Genomic DNA, 18380 nt, shown 5'->3' with positions numbered 1-18380 from the left:
AATTAATAAGAAGAATTACTAGAGTTAAAACCTTTTATATTTATAAAAATATACTAAATATTCTTAAGAGTACTAGTTATATATACCTACTATCTAGTATAGAAACTATACTAGATCTTATTAAATAAAGTTAATAAGAACTAAAATATAGAGATACTAGTTTTAAATTATTATTTATATTTTTTCTAGAATTATAAGATTTTTAAGATATATTTAATTCTTAAAAAGTAAAAAAACTACTACTATATTAATTATATAATTATAATATTAAGATTTAAGAAAGAAAATAGTCTTTATTTAATAAATTATATCTAATATTATAAGTATAATTAATTACTCTAAAGAAATAGCTAAAAAAGAATCTAAAGAAAGATTTTATATATTCTAGCTTATTTCTAGCTATTTTTTCTATCTTATTTATTAATAAACCTAGAGGTAGCCTTTACCTATATATAGATTATTAAGGACTAAATATTATATTACTTAAGAACTACTATTTATTACCCCTAATTAAAGAAATCCTAAATAACCTATAAGAAATATAGTACTTCTCTAAAATTAATCTAGTAACTATCTTTAATAATATCTATATTAAGAAAGAATTAGAGTACTTAACTACTTTTTAAACTTATTTTAGGCTATATAAGTCCCTAGTTATATTATTTAGTCTAACTAGTATCCTAGCTATTTTCTAATATTTTATAAATAATATCCTATAATAATATATAAATATATTTTATAATATATTCTTAAATAATATTTTAATTTATAGCTATATAAGAAAAAAATATATTAAATACTTAAGGTAAATATTATAAATTTTAAAAAATAATAACCTATATATAAAGATATCTAAGTATAAATTCTACTAGCTAGAAATTAAGTTTCTAGATATTATTATTAGAAGAGAAGGTACTTATATAGATCTTAAAAAAATTAAGATTATAATAAATTAGAAGCTACTTAAGATAGTTACTAATATTAAAAATTTTATAAGATTTACTAGATTCTATTAATATTTTATTAAAGAATTTTTATAGATTCTTATACTTATTACTACCTTAAAGAAGAAAAAAATCCTATTTTTATAGATTTTAACTTACTAGACTACTTTTAAAATACTAAAAATAGAATTTATTAAAGAACTAATATTAAGGTTCTTTAATTAAAATTAACTAGCTATTTTAGAAATTAATATTTTAGACTTTATATTTACTAGAGTATTATTATAATATAATAATAATAAAATTCTATACTTAATAAGATTTTACTTAAAGAAAATAACTCTAATTAAGTATAATTATAAAATATATAATAAAGAGTTACTAGTAATTATTTATTATTTAGAAAAATAGACTCTAGAATTAGAAAGATATTAATATTTAATTAAGATTATAATTAATTATAGAAATCTAGAATATTTTATAATAATTAAAATATTAAACTAATAATAAGTCTAATAATCTAAATTCTTATCTTATTTTAATTTTATAATTAATTATTACCCAGGCAAGTATAGGATAAAATTAAATAATTTAACTAGGAAATTATAGGATCTCCTTAAGAAGGGAGATAAATACTTATTATACTAGAGTTAAATAATATTAAAAAGAGAAAATTTAGTAAGCTTCTTACCTAAATATTTAGAGAAGTTATAGAATTAGTAAATATTATAATTAATCTAGCTCTAAGCTATTACTAGAAGGAAGTTAGTATATTTCTAGCTACCTAAGCCTGAAGAAGAAGAGACTATCTAGCTCCCTAAATAGTTAAGAGAGTGCCTAAATAAGAATTATAAATAAGATCTAGCCCCTAATAATATTCTAGAAAATCTAGAAAAGGGCTATAATTATTATCTATTAATTATATTATTTAAGTATATCTACTATTCTAGACTTTTATTTTACTATAACTAATTATATATTCCTAATATAGAAAAATTAAAGATAAAATTAATATATAAATATTATAAAAATATAATTATTAATTATTAAAATAAATTAAAGATTTATAAATTATTATTATAATTATATTATTAATTTAAAATACTATAATTTATAGAATAATAGATTTATAATTACTATATTTATAAATAATTTATACTCTATTAAAATAAGTATTAAAAAATATTTTATTCCTTACTTATATTTAAGAGTTCCTAGAAAGATATATTTATTAATTTTATTATATATTTATTCTAAAGTTTAGACTTTAATATTATTATAATAATAATTAATTAATTAATAAAGTTTTAATACTATATTTCTTATAATAGTATCTATAATATTAAAAAAGCTATTTATTTATTTTAAGATTATATTTAAAGATTTTATAAATTCTTTAAATTTATTATATTTAATTAAGGACCCTAATTTATATTAATATTTTAAATATATTTAAACTATATTTTAAAGATAAGATTACTCTTATTTATTACTTACTATTTTAAGACTAATAAATAAATTAAATATATAAATATTATTTTAAAATAATATCTATAAATCTATATTAATTATTTATAAGATAATTAGGCTAAATAGCTACTTATAGTAGAATTTATTACTAATAATATTAATTTTAAAATTACTAGATATTTCTTATTCTTTACTTTATATAATTTTAACCTTTATATAAGATTTAAATTTATTCTATTTAATTACTACTTATAAATTTATAATACTTACTAATTTACTCTAATTATAAAATAGATATAAAAATATTATTATATTATTATAATTATTACTTAAGCCTACTATAAATATTATACTAACTAGAAATATTACTTTACTAGATATTATATTAAAGATTAATTAATCTAATTAAATATTAAAAATATTATAATCTTATATTCTTAAAAAAAATTAGACTAGAAAAATCTAAGCCCTTTTTTTATTAAAAGAGTTATTAGCTCTTATATTTATAAATTAGACTTACTTAAGAGTATAAAAATATATCTAGTATTTTATATTAAATTATTATACTTAACTACTAAAAACTTATTATCTAGATAAAAGGAAATTAAATCTTTATATATTAAAATTAATAATATTAAGAAATAAGAGGTTAAGGAAGTAATTAACTCCTACTAGAATTATTATAGCTAAAGTAGCTACCTATATTTAAAATATATTATTAAGTAGGTTAGATACCCTACTATTATTAAAGTTCCTGCTAGCTACCTAGAGAATACTACTAAATATATTACTATCTATTATTATTACTACCCTAGAAAGCCTGGACCCTAGGAATACTTTACTAGAGCTTAGCCTAAGAAAGGGGATACTATTATGGCATAATTATATACCTATCTAGTTAGATTCTACCTTAATTATCTATCTTTACTCCTATATTTAAGCTATATTACCCCTAATCTTATTATAGCTCTTTAAGCTATATCCTTATCCTAACCTAATCCCTACCTATTGTACCTATACGCAGATAGCCTGAATATATACCCTGCTATTAGCTACACCTACTGCCTGCCTGCTCCCCGTGACAATTATTATTTATATTATTTAATTAAGTTACTAGTATAATATAAATAACTTGAATATTATTATTCTCCTAATTACCCTTGGTTACTAGGCATGTGGTTCGGCATGTGGTTTGGCATGTGGTTGCATGTCACGTGGTCGCCGTGACAAGTAGCTTGAGATTAAGGACCTATATTAAAGGACTGATAATATAATAGAGTAAGAAATCTATAATAAAGATATAACTTTGTCTAGCATGAATATTATATCTATTAAATAGATATTATCTTATTTAACTAAACTATATAAGGAGTCTACCTTATACTTGAACTTTAGTATACCTATTCCCTAAATAGAAGTAACTTCTCCTATACAAGGTGACTCCAGCATGTGCCCTATGGAGAGTAAAACTGTGGAGGAATTAGGACTAACAGGGCCTGTAACTAGAGTAAAAGCTTGTAAGCAAGCAGCTAAATTCTCTTAGAAATCTATAAATTTATAGAGCTTGAGGTATAAAGCTTTACTATATAGTTAAGAAGAAGATAAGTTACTTAATCTACTTATAAGAGAGTTAGCTACTTTTAATATAGTAATCCTAGCCTTCTAAAAATATTTCCTGAACTAATTAGCAAGTTTACTTTAAAAATGCTGGTCTCTTATATAATTATTGTCATGGTAGTTAACTTAATTAAGAATACTAAAATAGCTACTAGAATATTAATAAATTATATATAAAATATATATAATAAATTATTAAAATATTATCTATTAAAGAATCTAGAATATTGCCCCTTGCCAGCATATAATGTTATTAGTTAAGTATACTATGAAGCTTCAAGGGCTTTTACTCTTCTCAATACCTTTTTATTTCTCTTATAAATTACAATTCCGGTTTCTATATATTCAGAAGGATGAGGTTATGGGTGACAGCTATTAAGATGGGCTTCTGATTATACAGGTTGAAGGCAGTTTTTCATAAACTGTCTTGCATCAAAGATTCTTCCAGCAGAAATTAGAATCTCTACATCATAATAATGCTGGCAGAAAGTCCTCAGGGTTTGTGGGGAGAAAACTAAAATCGTACATAGATTGTGCCAGGAGAAAACCAAACCATGCATGCAATAGGATGTTCTGCCGGCAGAAAAAGAGCATGCGTTAAAATTGATGTTTCTCCTGGTACAGTAATTAACTCATCTGACAGCCTTATTCTGCTGATACATAAGCCCGCACAGCCACAAACTGCTGCTGTTAGAGCCGAGGTCTCCTTACAGGTAACTACATATTAGCTGTATTGTGACAATCTGAGAAAGACAAATAATCCGTGTTATGTGTATGGACTAGCATTGTTTCTTACCATCAGTTCTCAGGCTGACTCACTCACGCCTTCTCTGCGTGCAATGCACAAACTGCAACTCAAAAGCCCTCATCGTTCGGACTACTCTATAAGCGCACATCAGGGCAGCTATTTTCTTTGCTTTCTCCGTCCCGTAGCCCGAGTCTAGCTTCTCACATAGACACAGAACTTCCCACATCCATTATGAAAACTTGCATTTCCTGCTACTACAAAAATGCTCATATTAGCCTCGCTGCATTCGATCAACGAAGCTTCGGTGAACGTATTGTAGACAAACTAGCGCTGTCGTCGAATCCCACAAAGAGCCTGTCTCATAATATTACTGATTGCCTGTCGAGCGCTCTAATCGTAGTGTCGAGGTATCATATTCGTGATATACGCTCATTGATATCTTGATCCACTGTTGGTGTTTCTAGTTATCAATTAGGTTTTTGTCGATCGAAAGAGTTTCAAAACATGTCTGCTGACCATCAGTATGTTTGACTTCTAGAGTTCGTTGCGGCAATTAAGTAAATGCCGCGGAGGAACATGTTATTAGCGGCCTTGAGACGACCAGGCCGCTCGCGGGAAGCTCAAGCAGCGGGCGAGCCGAAGGTACAGTACCACCCTGAGATAGTCAGACGCGGACATCGTCCCAGTAGCTGTATGTACTGGCGAATCGAACTGATGTCCTAAACCAACAAATCTCATGATCCGACGCTCGCATGTACAATACTCGCATGCTCATCCAAGTAGTCACTTTTCAGAACCAGGAGGTTTTGTGAACACCGACCGACCCATCCGATCCGAGAACTTTTTGGTGTAATCCGAGGACCTGTGAATTTCCTGTTGCAGTTAGTTTTGCCGCTTTCGGCTTAGTCGCCCGATACGCCGTACTGTCATCATTGCCCGTTCACCTCCTCCGAGTATATAAGAACCTCCTACCCTCTGGCCCTCCCACTTCACCCACTTCCCTTCTTTTCCCTCAATCCCCCCCTCCCTTTTTTCCTTGTCGGAAATTGCGGCTGCGACCCTCGTTCCCCGTCGCCTCCACTTCCAGAATCCTGGAAAGACACCCCTTCAGCTCTGACCGGCTGTTCAGGTGAATCGGACTTTCTCCCTTCTGCTTTGCCGTCTTTTGTCTAGTGGTTGTATGCATTATTTTCTACCCTCTAGCCTATACTATTAGAAAATGCGTCGCTTGTTTGTACGGGACCTCGTTTTGTCTACCAGTTTCTAGAGGTACCCCATCTACCATCCGCGCTTCCCTGATTCAAGGACCGAAGAGACCGATGCTCGAACAGGCTGCAAGGCTGATTACGCGTTGCGGCTTACGCTTGTTCCTCCTACCCCTCACCCTCACACCGTCTTACCCGTTTCCGGCGGTCGCCCGTCCCTGCGCCTCTGTCCTCGCCCCAGTCCATGTTTGATCCCGAGTGTCCTGCTATGCTATGCGATTGGATTAGTTGGGATACTGACGAAATTGCGCCTCGGAGGACCATGTCCAATGGCATAAATGCCTCATTCATGGCTCTGGCCGGCTATTCGGCAGCGGCACACCGTCACCGTCATCGCCATCGCCATCGCCATCGCCATTCACATATCCGCGGCATCTTACTTACCGATTTCATGGCCGATTGGTCCTTCATCTCCGATCGTCCGGTCTACTGCGCCCTGTCATTAGTCGAATGTGGAAAGGTTGCGGTGCTACTTGTTGAAGCTCGGCTATATTCCGTGATGATGTGATACTTGGCGGAGTTCGAGCCATGCATTAGAGCATTTACTCTGTATGGGTAGTCCTTGCATTGTCCCTGCGGTAGACCGTGATCCCAGGCAAACTCCATGGGCTGGTCGATTGCATTGGCTGGGTTCAAAGTGAAATGGATACAACAATCATTTTCCAGACTCATGGCGCGTGAGGCGCGTGAGCACGAGTACAGGACAGGGACGGGCTTAGTCCATGGCCATCCGGTCCGGCTTTGGGAGGCGTGTTACTCCATTGAAGCCCCAATCATGGGTCTTGGAACTTCAGTCGGTCCCTGATCTGCTGGCTATAAATACCCTGGTCCAGCTCGACAAAATCATTACGCAGCTACGCAGACAGCATAATCCATTTCCTCAAAAGTTTTGTCCCCAGACTACTTCCCACTTTTTGCTCATTTTTTCAAGATGGATCGCCAGATTTCTTATAATGGTCCCTTGACTCTCTCTCCTTTACCCTGTAATTTCCCTGGCTCACGTTCCCCAACACCCATGAAGTACCCATTGCCTCTGAAACCTCCAATTTCCATGTACTTCCATGCCTACACTTTCCTTTCTCCCCAGCCTAAGACCTCACCTCGCGACGTGGTAGCTCAGCATATTGAGTATGGCAAATCCATCTCTGTGAACAACGGCCAGAACAGGCCCTTTGCGAACCATCATGCAACTGCTTCTTCCAATGGGGTGTGTAGCAGCCCTCGCGCAGATAGCGTTATTAGTTCATCCGGCGAAGGTTCGTCCAAATCTACTACATATTGCTGCCCGAGGCTCATTCTTTTACCAGTGATCTTGCCCCGCCCAGGTTCAGTCACCGGGCTTGAGAATGACTGTGACGAGACAAGCAGTATTAACAGCGACGACTTGCTCCACCCAGATGAACTATTCTCTAGAATACCGACAAGAAGTGATACTGATAGCTGCGAAGCTTCGGTAGCCCACAAAACTATGGATAGCGGCTCCGAAACAAGTTCAGCTATATCCAAAGTTCGTGGGATAAGCGTGCCCGGCGAAAGCCACTCCGATGTTGCCGATGACGGCCGAAGTGGTGAGATTAGCCCAATGATTCCGCTTTCTGATGGGAGCAAGAGTGGCTTGTCCAATATGTTAGGATTACTGGATTTGATGGCTTCCTGCCAGTTGGATGAAGAATCACAAGTCAATTCCTCTGGATGCAGAGGGCCCCAGCCTATGACCGAGACTATCGTGTGTAGCCCATCTAGAATCTTCTGGTCAAAGTGTCATCGTCGGAAGGAGCCCGCGTGCAGCGTGTTGGGGTACGCCGAGCTCGCCACAGGCAGGGGCCCTCGAACCAGGGCAAGGGCTCGAGCGGAAGCATCTCGTTCATTCCCCAGCCGCCAACGGGGCCGGCCTTACTCGGATGCGGAAGATGCGCTCCTTCGTGAATTAGTGTACAGAAAACTTGAATGGGAACATATCGAGGAGGAATTCGGTCGGAGGTTCACTGGAAGGGATTTGAAATCCTTGCAAAGACGATGGTCAAGACATTTGAAGTTTGAAGCCCGGCCGGTGACATGTTCAAAGCCTAGGGGCAAATAACGCACAAGGCTTTCTTTTGTGGCTCAGGATGTCCCAACTATTTCCCACTCTTCTATGTTTATAAGATTAGGTACGTATATGTAGATCTTCTTTGTAGTAAACGTTCATTATCTTTTGCTTGAAGTAATTTTCTTTCCTTGTATGAAACTCTCTCAGTTATGTCTTTGTGCCATGAAAATCCTAGTTTAAGACGACGGGGATTACAGGATACGGGTAACTTTTCTCCGAAACAGGGAACTGTTGTCTGGGTGCATGGACTGCAATTCTCCAATCATTGAGAGTCTGTTTTGTGTGGCAGCCCTCCGAAGGCCTCTACCTGCAGTCAACTGTCCGAAACCACGCAAGCGAAAGCCGCAAATATTGGATGGCCAGCCATCTAAGCGGGTTCGAGGTCCTATGTCCGGCCCAAAGATGGGGATACAGCTCGGCGTGGGTAGAAAAAAACTCCGCGTGGGTAGAACTAGCGCCAACTATTTTCTACCTATAATGAACTCTAGATCTTGGTATGGGTAGAGCTAGTGTGGTCTAACCTTATTATAGGTAGAAATTAATTCTTTATCTATAATAAGCTTATCTCTTATTATTAGGGTATATACTTAATATAAATAAAATATTTATTATTTTTAATATACTAGTAATAGGTATATACTTGGTAAAAATTAATTATAATAATAATAATTTTAATACTAGTATTATTTATTATTCTTTTTTTAGTTAGAAAAAAGGCTTTTTTTAACTAGAATTAACCTTTATATTGATAGTATAGAGTAATAGTAGTAAATTTTAGTATAGTAATAGATAATCTTAAACAAGACTCTATTATAATTAGATAAATAGCTTATCATGAGTAGAGCTAGCGTGGGCTAACCTTATTATAGGTAGAATCTCTACCCACGCCAAGAGTTAATCCATTCCAGGGTTCTACCCACGCGGAGTTTTTTTCTACCCACGCCGAGCTGTAAGCCCAGTTTTACGAAGTCTGTGCGACTACATTGGAGCTGCCTAATAATAGCGAAAAACGGAATGCTGCCATTATTACTAGCCCCGTAGGTTGGCGCTGCAACTCACGTGAGAAATTGTGGTATGTCTGATTGGTCGCATTGTATTAGCCTTCTGAGCGACACTTCTGAGCTCCGCCACGCCCAATTTACCCCTTCTGACATCAATAACTATCTATCATGGCGCGCTGCTCCAAGACAGTCCTTCGAAAAATCTTTCGTTTTCCATCGTCAAGTGCTTCCCAGTCTAATCCTTTAACACCGTACCGGTTGCACTCTCTCCGAGGACAGAGACCTGAAGCTTATCTCGTGCGACCGTTGGCCTCTTATTCAAGGAAAATGTTTCTCAATGAAGAAGATCCGGGAGGCCGTCAATTTCAATACAACTGGATTGACGGCGTGGAGTCACTCGAAAAGTACCGTCCAGGGGGTTTTCATCCTATCATGATAGGAGACGTGCTTCGCGGGCGATACCGAATTATTGACAAACTGGGCTTTGGAGGTTATTCAACTGTTTGGCTAGCCCTGGATACTTGTCTGCATCGCTATATTGCTGTTAAAGTTGGTACAGCGAACTCACCTATGCAAGAAACCAAGATTCTTCGAGCTCTTTCAAACCCAGGACATGATTCTATTCCCACTCCATTAGATGAGTTTAAACTCAATGGGCCTAATGGAACACATCCATGCTATACCATGATACCCGCGCGGTGCGATCTTCGAGAAGTGTCTTTCAGTCGCCTTTTCCCCCTCGAAGTTACGCGGGCGCTATCAGGCAGCCTCATACTGGCTATCGCTTACATACATTCACGGGGCTACGTTCATGGAGGTGAGTGCTGCTAACGATTGAAATCATTAGTAGCCTTGTCATTCTTTGATAGACTGATACTTATAATCTCTTCACCCAGATATTCATCTCCGTAATATTTTGGTTAAGTTACCATCAGGTTTCAATCATCTATCGGTTGAGGAGCTTTATGAAGAGTATGGAGAGCCTGAAATCGTCTCTATTACACGATGCGATGGGAAGCCGCTTCTACTAAACACTCCATCAAAGGCAGTATTACCTCTTTATCTTGGAAAAGGTGCAGAGGAATTTTCACTGTCTGACACGCATATACTGCTCAGTGACTTTGGTGAAGCATTTGCTCCGGATCTGGAAACTCGTTATGGTAAAGACTGCCATACACCCTTAGCAATGCAACCTCCTGAAGCCCGGTTTGAACCAGAGGCACCTCTGTCATACTCAGCAGATATCTGGAGCTTGGCCATAGCGATTTGGGAAATTCTTGGTATGCAGCCAATCTTCTGCAATGCATGTGTTACTGCGGATGAAATAGTATCTCAGCAAATTGACGTGCTTGGACCCTTACCGTCGGATTGGTGGATGCGCTGGCAGGAGCGAAGCCAGTTTTTCGACAGCAACGGGAACCCAAAAGAAGGCCGCTATGTTTGGCCTGGAATTGAAATGGCTTTTGAGGACACTGTACAGAAGTATCGACGAAAACGTGGGTGTGAGTTTGATACGGAAGAAACAACCGCCATTATTGATTTGATGCGCCGAATGTTGGTATTCCGACCTGAAGAACGGCTAACGATCCAGGAGGTCCTACAGTCAGAGTGGGTGGTTAAATGGGCGTTACCTCAATTAAAGCGGGATTCACAGACAGTGTAGACAGGTACCTATAAACACCGCATCTTATCGTTGCATTTTGTGACTGACCCATCACTTGAAGACAAACGCCTAACTGTTGTCTTGCCAATGAAAACCACTCTGGATATATCTCTTTGTCAAATTCTTAGTTATCTTACGAACATATGCTGTTAATGAGAGCTCGTGATTCTAATCATAGAGATTAACGAATTTGCAAAGACATGATAGGTACCTAAAGAGATTCTTAGCTTCAGATACTATGGGATGAGGATTCCACTGAAAATGTGACTGGCCCTCTGGTGATTGAAAGACTGCAGGGTCGAAGCTATGAAACATAATTAAAAGGCCTTTAATGCAATGTCTGTCTCGTATCAGCCTTCGCGCCTTAAGGAGCTTGAGCTGGAAGAACCCCCGATCCAATTGACTCAGATTTTGGGCGTGACTTGATGAAGATTCTGGTAATGCGGAGAAATCTGTTGTTGTAGGCTCGGATGTCCGTGCAGTCTTCGGAGGTAATAGAGAGTAGAAGTTTTCGAATATGCGGCAATATTTTTGGCTATACTCCACACTCCCTGCCTTTTGAACGTTTGTCTCGCAACCATAGCGAGATCAGCAATATGCTGTTTATGATGGATGATGACAAAGCACAGTAATGCTTGGCGCTGAGTATTCTGGGTTCTACATGGAGTAATTATCTCGGCAATAAAGAGAGGCTACCTAGGAGGGCAAGAACCGCATTTGTTCTAAAGATGGTCAGGACACAGCCTGGCCAAAGAATGTACTGCCCGACTTTGGATACATTGGCACAAGGATTGAGTGAACGATTCGAAAACAGGCTATGCCACATTCCATGGGATAACAGAAACCTATACAGTACTTTGGTAAAAAATCAATGCAAACTAACGTCATTAGACAAATAGTACGCTAAGTGATGGGGGTCGTGTTTTAGCGTATCCTTGTCAACAGAGTCATATCCAGAACCAGGTAGAACTACTCTACATGTGCGGCATAAAGCTCACGGGGGCCAGAGGAACTTGACACGGAATAGACACAATAACAGGGTGACTAACAGTATCGCGCACGTGTGTGAAACAAACAATGATCTCTTTGTTTATTAATGACCCGAGGGCTGTGAACTTGTGATCATCGAGACGAACAATATCCATGAGTTGTTGAAACTAAATTATTTCAGAAACTGGGTCGTAAGTGCCGATAAGCAGGTCATAGAAGAGATTCCCCGCGAATACTATTCCCCTACAACTGAGATCGGACTACATCCCAAAGGCCATCAGTATACATGACAGAACAAAGACACGCTTGGTACTTACAGTTGGTGTGGGTAAATAAGTCATACTAGATGAATCAGAGACAGGTCGCATTGAAGTAATATCTTCCTCCCTGGATACTGTCGGTCTTTGACTAAGACTATGATTTGACTACATTCCAAATATCATCAGTATATGCGTAGAAACAATTACACGCTTGGTACTCACAGCTGGTGTGAATAAACAACCATTATTAGATGGACCAGAGAGGGATCGCATTGAAGTGAGGTCTTCCTCACTTAACCCCAAGCATGGAAGTGACTTCAGTCGCCTCTGAGCAACGGCCTTGCATTTTTGAATGATGGTGATGAACCAATTCATGACTAGAATGATGCGAGCAAGCTGGTCCTGTGTCAGATTGCTGTGTGTATCTTGAGACAAGGCTGACAGCTTTGTAGACATGGCGAGTGTGTTTGATATGTCTCAGTGGCTACACTGGAAGATCTATCTCCAGGTCTGTCCTATCTGTGAAATTGCTACTGTTTACATAGATATGCTGTGATTGGCTTTCTCTTGCAAGTCAATCTAATCCCCTGCGCTTGGAGGGGAGTCTTCGCTATCAAATGAATTGATTGATCCGATCGCCGGCTTCTCCTAAACTTTAGCATGATCTACTAAACCAGAAGTAGTAGTTACCTTAGTCAAGCATAGATGAGAGCACAGAACTTGGATAGCTACCATAATAGGAAAAGCGTGCTACTAACCAAGAATAGAAGAAAGCACAGAACTTGGATAGCTACCATAATAGGAAAAGCGTGCTACTAACCAAGAATAGAAGAAAACACAGAAATTGGATAGCCACCAGACTAGGAAATTGATAGAAAGTGTATCATGATGGCCGGCTGCAACATAGGCCATAAGTCTTACCCTACCCCTCCTCATTCTAGATAGCCTACTAGGCATAAGCGTGTGGGTAGTTGTTTATCTAGTTACTTTAGATGACAGTCTTCAAATTTAGATTACACTCACACCTAATGGTTATCTTGGCAGCAAATGAGTTCTGGGTCAGCTGAATAGATATTTTGGACTATACTGAAAAAGGCATTTTGATAACAAGAGTTTGCTGCTGATCAACTACTCCAAATAATAATATATATTTCATTGGCAACAAGAGAATGACTCTAGGAAAATCAAAAACTTGGCTGTAGTGGGGTACAGGCTACTATCCCATTTATGGTATTTCTGTTGTAGTAATAGAATTACTCTCTCCACCAGAGAAGCCGCCTGTCCCGATGGTGGAAGCCCACCTTCAGTGGGTACATTTGTGACAGGCGGCCCGAGCATAAGTTGTATTGTATACTTTAATTCTACTATTTCTATATCTGAATAGACGTATGTGGATGTATTGTATGGTAACCATAATAGTACACAGATAAAAGTAATCATACTCTGTTCACACAATAATAAAAGCAGCTGATAGCATATAAATAGCTGTAGGATATAGAAGCAGCTCATATCAATTACCCAAAGACCATTTTATACTCCGTCTTAGTGTGCCTTCTTAAGCCTGCAATACTCGATCATGGGTTACGAGTTAAGAGCTTCCAAATACCTTGAATTGATAACGTAATCGGTAAGCGAGTGGCCACTGTAAGCGAGTGGCCACCCGCGTTCCGAAAACATGCGTTTTTTCAACCACAAAGCATTGAATCCGCGATATCACCACCAAAAAATGTCCAAATCGTTAAAAAACGGTGTTGAACAAGAGGGCCGGATCGTCCTCGCGATTGAAGCTTTAAAAAATGGCGATACTCCTAACGTGGCCCAAGCAGCCCGCGATTTTGAAGTTCCTCGATCAACTCTCCAGCATCGTCTGCAGGGAATCAAATCGCGTACAGAAATACGCGCAAATTCATTAAAATTGACTCCTGCAGAGGAGGAAGCCTTAGAGAAATGGATAATTTCTTTGGATCAGCGAGGCCTTCCACCCAGGCCTTCATACATTCGTACAATGGCTACTCTCTTAATCCAAAAGCGTGATCTGAACTACCATACAGATATAGGAGAGAAATAGGTATATAACTTCATCAAAAGACATGATACTTTGAAATCTCGCTTTTCCCGCCGTTATAACTATCAGCGCGCTCGCTGTGAGGATCTAAAGATGATTAGCAAGTGGTTCTCTTGTATTCAAGCTGCTATATTAGAGTACAGCATCGCAGATGAAGATATCTACAACTTTGATGAAACTAGATTTGCTATGGGAATAGTGGCTACTGCGCGCGTTATTACCAGATCTGACTGCATTAGAAGACCGTTCCTTATACAGCCTGGGAATCGCGAGTGGGTAATATCAATCAAATGTATTAATGCAGCTAGCTGGGCCTTGCCTCTGTTCATGATTCTTAAAGGCAAGGTTTATATACAGTCATGGTATCAAGGTAGAAAGTTGCCTTCCGATTAGAGACTTTATATATCACTAAATAGATAGACTACTAATAGAATAGGTCTTTTTTAGCTATGTGAACACTTTATTCCATTTATCCAAAGCCGAAGAACTAGGAAATATAGCCTCCTAATACTTGACGGCTATAACTCCCATTTAACGCCTGAATTTGACAAAATCTATAATTAAAATAATATTATTCCTATCTATATGCCTCCACACTCCTCGCACCTGTGTCAACTATTGGATATTGCGTGTTTTTTGCCATTAAAACAGGCGTATGGCAGGCTAATTAAGAAGTTGATCCGCACGGGAATCCACAAAGTTAATAAGGAGGATTTCTTAGATACATATCTAGATACTTAATTATTTGCTTTTAAAAAAGCAACTATACAGAATACTTTTCGCGCCGCAGGAATAGTGCCTTTCTTACCTACCAAGGTAGTTAACTAGCTTGTTTACTGCCTCTGTAATACTACCCCCCCCTAGCCAGCCAAGTACAGCTTCAACAATACCAAAGACTCCTAATAACATGAGGCAATTAAAGAAGCATAAATCTACTATTAAAAAAGTACTTCGCAAGCTCTCGAAAAGCCTGTCCACACCAATAAAGACTGCTTTATCATATATAATAAAAGGCTGTAAGATTGCGATCAATCAGACAACCCTTCTTGAAGCCAAAAATCGCCAACTCCGAGAGGGAAAAGAGCGCCAAGAAAGAAAGAGGAAAAGGAGTCATCACCAAATAACTAGTCTTGACAGTCTCACCATACAGGAAGCAATTAAGGCTTTTCAACAGCCTTGTCAAGCCGGCGAAGCACCTGGAGGCGAGGTGATCCAGCCGGCTGACTATGAGGAACAACCTCGCCGCCGCGCGCCACCCCGGTGCAGTAATTGTAATCAATTAGGCCATAAACATACACACTGCCCTACAAGAGAAATCAACTAAAAAAAACATTTTTAATAACTTCAATATGTTGAAAAACAGCTTCAAAAATGTATGTTGATCGGAATACGCGGGAAGGGTGGCCACTCGCTTACAGTGGCCACTCGCTTGGGGATACAGCTCGGCGTGGGTAGAAAAAAACTCCGCGTGGGTAGAACCCCGGAATGGATTAACTCTCGGCGTGGGTAGAGATTCTACCCATGATGAGGTTGGCCCATGCTAGCTCTACCCACGATGAGCTATTTATCTAACTAGAATAGGGTCTTATTTAAGATTACCTACTACTACACTAAAATTTACTACTATTACTCTATACTATCAACATAAAGGCTAATTCTAGCTAAAAAAGGAATAATAAATAATAATAGTATTAAAATTACTATTTCTACTAAGTATATGCCTATTACTAGTATATTAGAAGTAATAAATATTTTATTTGTATTAGGTTTATACCCTAATGATAAGAGATAAGCTTATCATAGGTAGAGAATTGATTTTCTACCCATAGTAAGGTTAGACTGCGCTAGCTCTACCCATGCCGAGGTCTAGAGTTCATCGTGGGTAGAAAATAGTTGGCGCTAGTTCTACCCACGCGGAGTTTTTTTCTACCCACGCCGAGCTGTAAGCCCCACTCGCTTACCGATTACGTTAGATGGCTCTGCTGACTAATCAAGTGATGATATCTTAGGCAGTCTACCAAAAGATGTCGCTGCAAGGTGGAGGGAAACTATAACATCTATTTAAGACAGCCGGGAAAAAACTCCTTCAATATTGATTCATGACCTTTCTGTCGTCCACTTTTGTGGAGTTGATTTCCTTGACAACCACGGCCCTTCCAGATTTGTCATAGGGAATGCGATTCGGCTCTGGTATTGGTGGTGGCAGAGACTATTATATCCAACACCTGATTGGGCTCGATCCTATGACTCCGACTCTAATGGAACCTATGATACGGCATTTCTGTTACACCAAATTATCCGAGGACATCTTACTCGAGACGATAAGGAATATCATATTTTATGTTGTCTTGCCTCTACGATCTGCCATGATAAATCAACCACTGCTTCAGGAGCCGCGCGGAAACTGTAACAAAAATGTGTCAAGATTATCAATATGGAACATGCTTGTTCTATGGATACCATGTTTCTCGATGAGTATGTGCGAGCCAGGTATTGGTGTACCAGTCACACTATGATATTTGCAAAAAGTCTTCCCCCGGAAGCCTCCATCTTACGCTTTTTTGATGACATTTTGCATGTATTGCAATGTATCGATCATTTTCTCGACCGGGTATCAGAGCTCGACGCGACCCTGCAGCTACTTTTACCTCATACGCAGCTTTTGGATTCTACAATGCAGGCTGTTAGAGATGCTTTCATGCCCCTTGCACTGGAAATGCAATCTTTAATGCTACATAAGGGGATATTTCAAGGTGCATTGAATTTACCATCTCTTTTTGATAGTCTGGCGATGATGAGAAATTAGCTTTCCCGAAATCCAGCTCCTCTGGAATTGTTAAGGAGGGACTTCAAGGATTTTGTTTTCTTTTCAAGAAGACTTTTCGAGAAGATTATTATTGAACTACAATTCCCAGTCTTTCGGGTAATGAAGGCAGGAAGTCTGCAACAGAGAGGCCTTAAAATTGGCATTGCAGATAGATTTCAGTACCTCTATCAACAGCTCCTGGTGCTAAGGAACGAGATTTCAGTTGTTCATATTATTTCATCATGATTTCTTCGATCTGTCATATCTTCACTTGCATCTATATTTGATTACTAGCAAATATTCATCTTGTCTTATTAATGGAACAGTTTTAGGTGGAACAAGAATTAGGATTCTTCATATGTAGACCACCAGCCCTTGTCCTGCAGTAATTGTCCTGGTAATGCAAGCTCTATCTGTGAAGCCATGTCGCCTGATTAGAGAATAACCGCGTTTCAGGCATTGAAACTATCTATCCCTTAAAATCTTTGGTACAGCCAATTCTTTTGCATATAACGTTTCTATTTTGGGATGTCTTAACACGCTGAGAAAGTTCCAAGGAACCACTGGTGTATTTCTTTCTGGCCTATTCTTCGGGTGGAATATCTAGACCCAGTACTCTGTAGTCATGTTCTGGATTGAAGTCCCTGTACAAAACAGTCCAGGCCTTGAGAAGGAGTGGGAGAGTAGAAGAGGCATGAGGTACTGTAAGATTCAGAATCACCTTCTGTCTGTGTTACTGTTCTCTTTTCTAAAGGCCCCACTGCCAAGACTGATATACATACACTAACCAGTAACAGTAAGCATGTTACAGTGACATAACAAACGGTGGTATGGATCATCTCTCAGCATGATGTCATATAGATTCTTTTAGGGGACTGTTAATGCCACACCCTGTATTGATCCAACCACACCCCTTCCTGATCATGCCACACCCCCTGACTTGATAATACTATACTTATTTATTACATGATAAAAATATTATATATAGAGTTAGATATCTATATTTAAATCTATTAAAATAAGTACCTATAAAAGTAATAAAATATATATTATTTAAGTAATTCTAATTATATAAATTATTAGCTAATTAGAAGCTAGTATTTAGAATTTATTTTTATATAATAGTATATTCTTTATACCTCTAGTTACTTTTCTATTTTCTATATCTTTTACTATATCTTCCGCGCTGTGAGGTTGCTAGCTTAGTTACTAGATTAGTGGCCTGCAAGGTTACTAGCTTGGTTACTAGATTAGTAGTGTCACGGCGCGAAGCCATAGTACCTATCTAGTTAGATTCTGCCTTAACTATCCACCCTTATTCCTATATTTAAGCTATATTATCCTTAATCCTATTATAGCTCTTCAAGCTATATCCTATCTATTACCTAATACTTATTATTCTACTATTCTATTTAATTAATTCCTAATTAATAAATATCTAAATCTAACTTTATTTTCTAAT

General features: G+C 37.6%; 5 protein-coding genes across 5 annotated transcripts; 4 read left to right on the top strand and 1 right to left on the bottom strand.

Annotated features, from left to right (window-relative positions):
* Nucleotides 1-4885: 4885 nt before the first annotated feature.
* Nucleotides 4886-5292, top strand: P175DRAFT_067157 (uncharacterized protein). The gene has a single exon (XM_040901074.1). The coding sequence runs from the start codon at nucleotides 5011-5013 to the stop codon at nucleotides 5221-5223; it is 213 nt and encodes a 70-aa protein (XP_040756601.1). The 5' UTR covers nucleotides 4886-5010; the 3' UTR covers nucleotides 5224-5292.
* A 936-nt stretch (nucleotides 5293-6228) lies between these two features.
* P175DRAFT_0528746 (uncharacterized protein) lies at nucleotides 6229-6849 on the top strand (the record flags this gene model as incomplete). The annotated part of the gene is made up of 2 exons (XM_040899638.1): nucleotides 6229-6540; nucleotides 6640-6849. The coding sequence occupies 2 exons, from the start codon at nucleotides 6229-6231 to the stop codon at nucleotides 6847-6849; spliced, it is 522 nt and encodes a 173-aa protein (XP_040756600.1).
* Nucleotides 6850-6975: 126 nt separating this feature from the next.
* Nucleotides 6976-8124, top strand: P175DRAFT_0430098 (uncharacterized protein; the record flags this gene model as incomplete). Its single annotated transcript, XM_040893406.1, has 2 exons — nucleotides 6976-7300; nucleotides 7370-8124. The coding sequence occupies 2 exons, from the start codon at nucleotides 6976-6978 to the stop codon at nucleotides 8122-8124; spliced, it is 1080 nt and encodes a 359-aa protein (XP_040756599.1).
* An 843-nt stretch (nucleotides 8125-8967) lies between these two features.
* P175DRAFT_0539509 (uncharacterized protein) lies at nucleotides 8968-10999 on the top strand (the record flags this gene model as incomplete). The annotated part of the gene is made up of 6 exons (XM_040900335.1): nucleotides 8968-8982; nucleotides 9003-9082; nucleotides 9137-9205; nucleotides 9234-9357; nucleotides 9414-9951; nucleotides 10031-10999. 6 exons carry the CDS (start codon nucleotides 8968-8970, stop codon nucleotides 10795-10797), a joined length of 1593 nt encoding a protein of 530 aa, XP_040756598.1. The 3' UTR covers nucleotides 10798-10999.
* An 810-nt stretch (nucleotides 11000-11809) lies between these two features.
* P175DRAFT_0521011 (uncharacterized protein) lies at nucleotides 11810-12643 on the bottom strand. Its single transcript, XM_040899177.1, has 3 exons — nucleotides 12270-12643; nucleotides 12105-12212; nucleotides 11810-12047 (listed from the first exon to the last, which is right to left on the bottom strand). Exons 1-3 carry the CDS (start codon nucleotides 12501-12503, stop codon nucleotides 11955-11957), a joined length of 435 nt encoding a protein of 144 aa, XP_040756597.1. The 5' UTR covers nucleotides 12504-12643; the 3' UTR covers nucleotides 11810-11954.
* Between the last annotated feature and the right edge of the window lie 5737 nt (nucleotides 12644-18380).

The sequence above is a fragment of the Aspergillus ochraceoroseus genome, assembly GCF_002846915.1.
Source record: "Aspergillus ochraceoroseus IBT 24754 chromosome Unknown P175scaffold_1, whole genome shotgun sequence".
In the NCBI taxonomy this organism is placed as follows: Eukaryota; Fungi; Ascomycota; class Eurotiomycetes; order Eurotiales; family Aspergillaceae; genus Aspergillus; species Aspergillus ochraceoroseus.
Note: the sequence above shows the minus strand (reverse complement) of the source record. Positions and strands in the feature narration are given on the sequence as shown.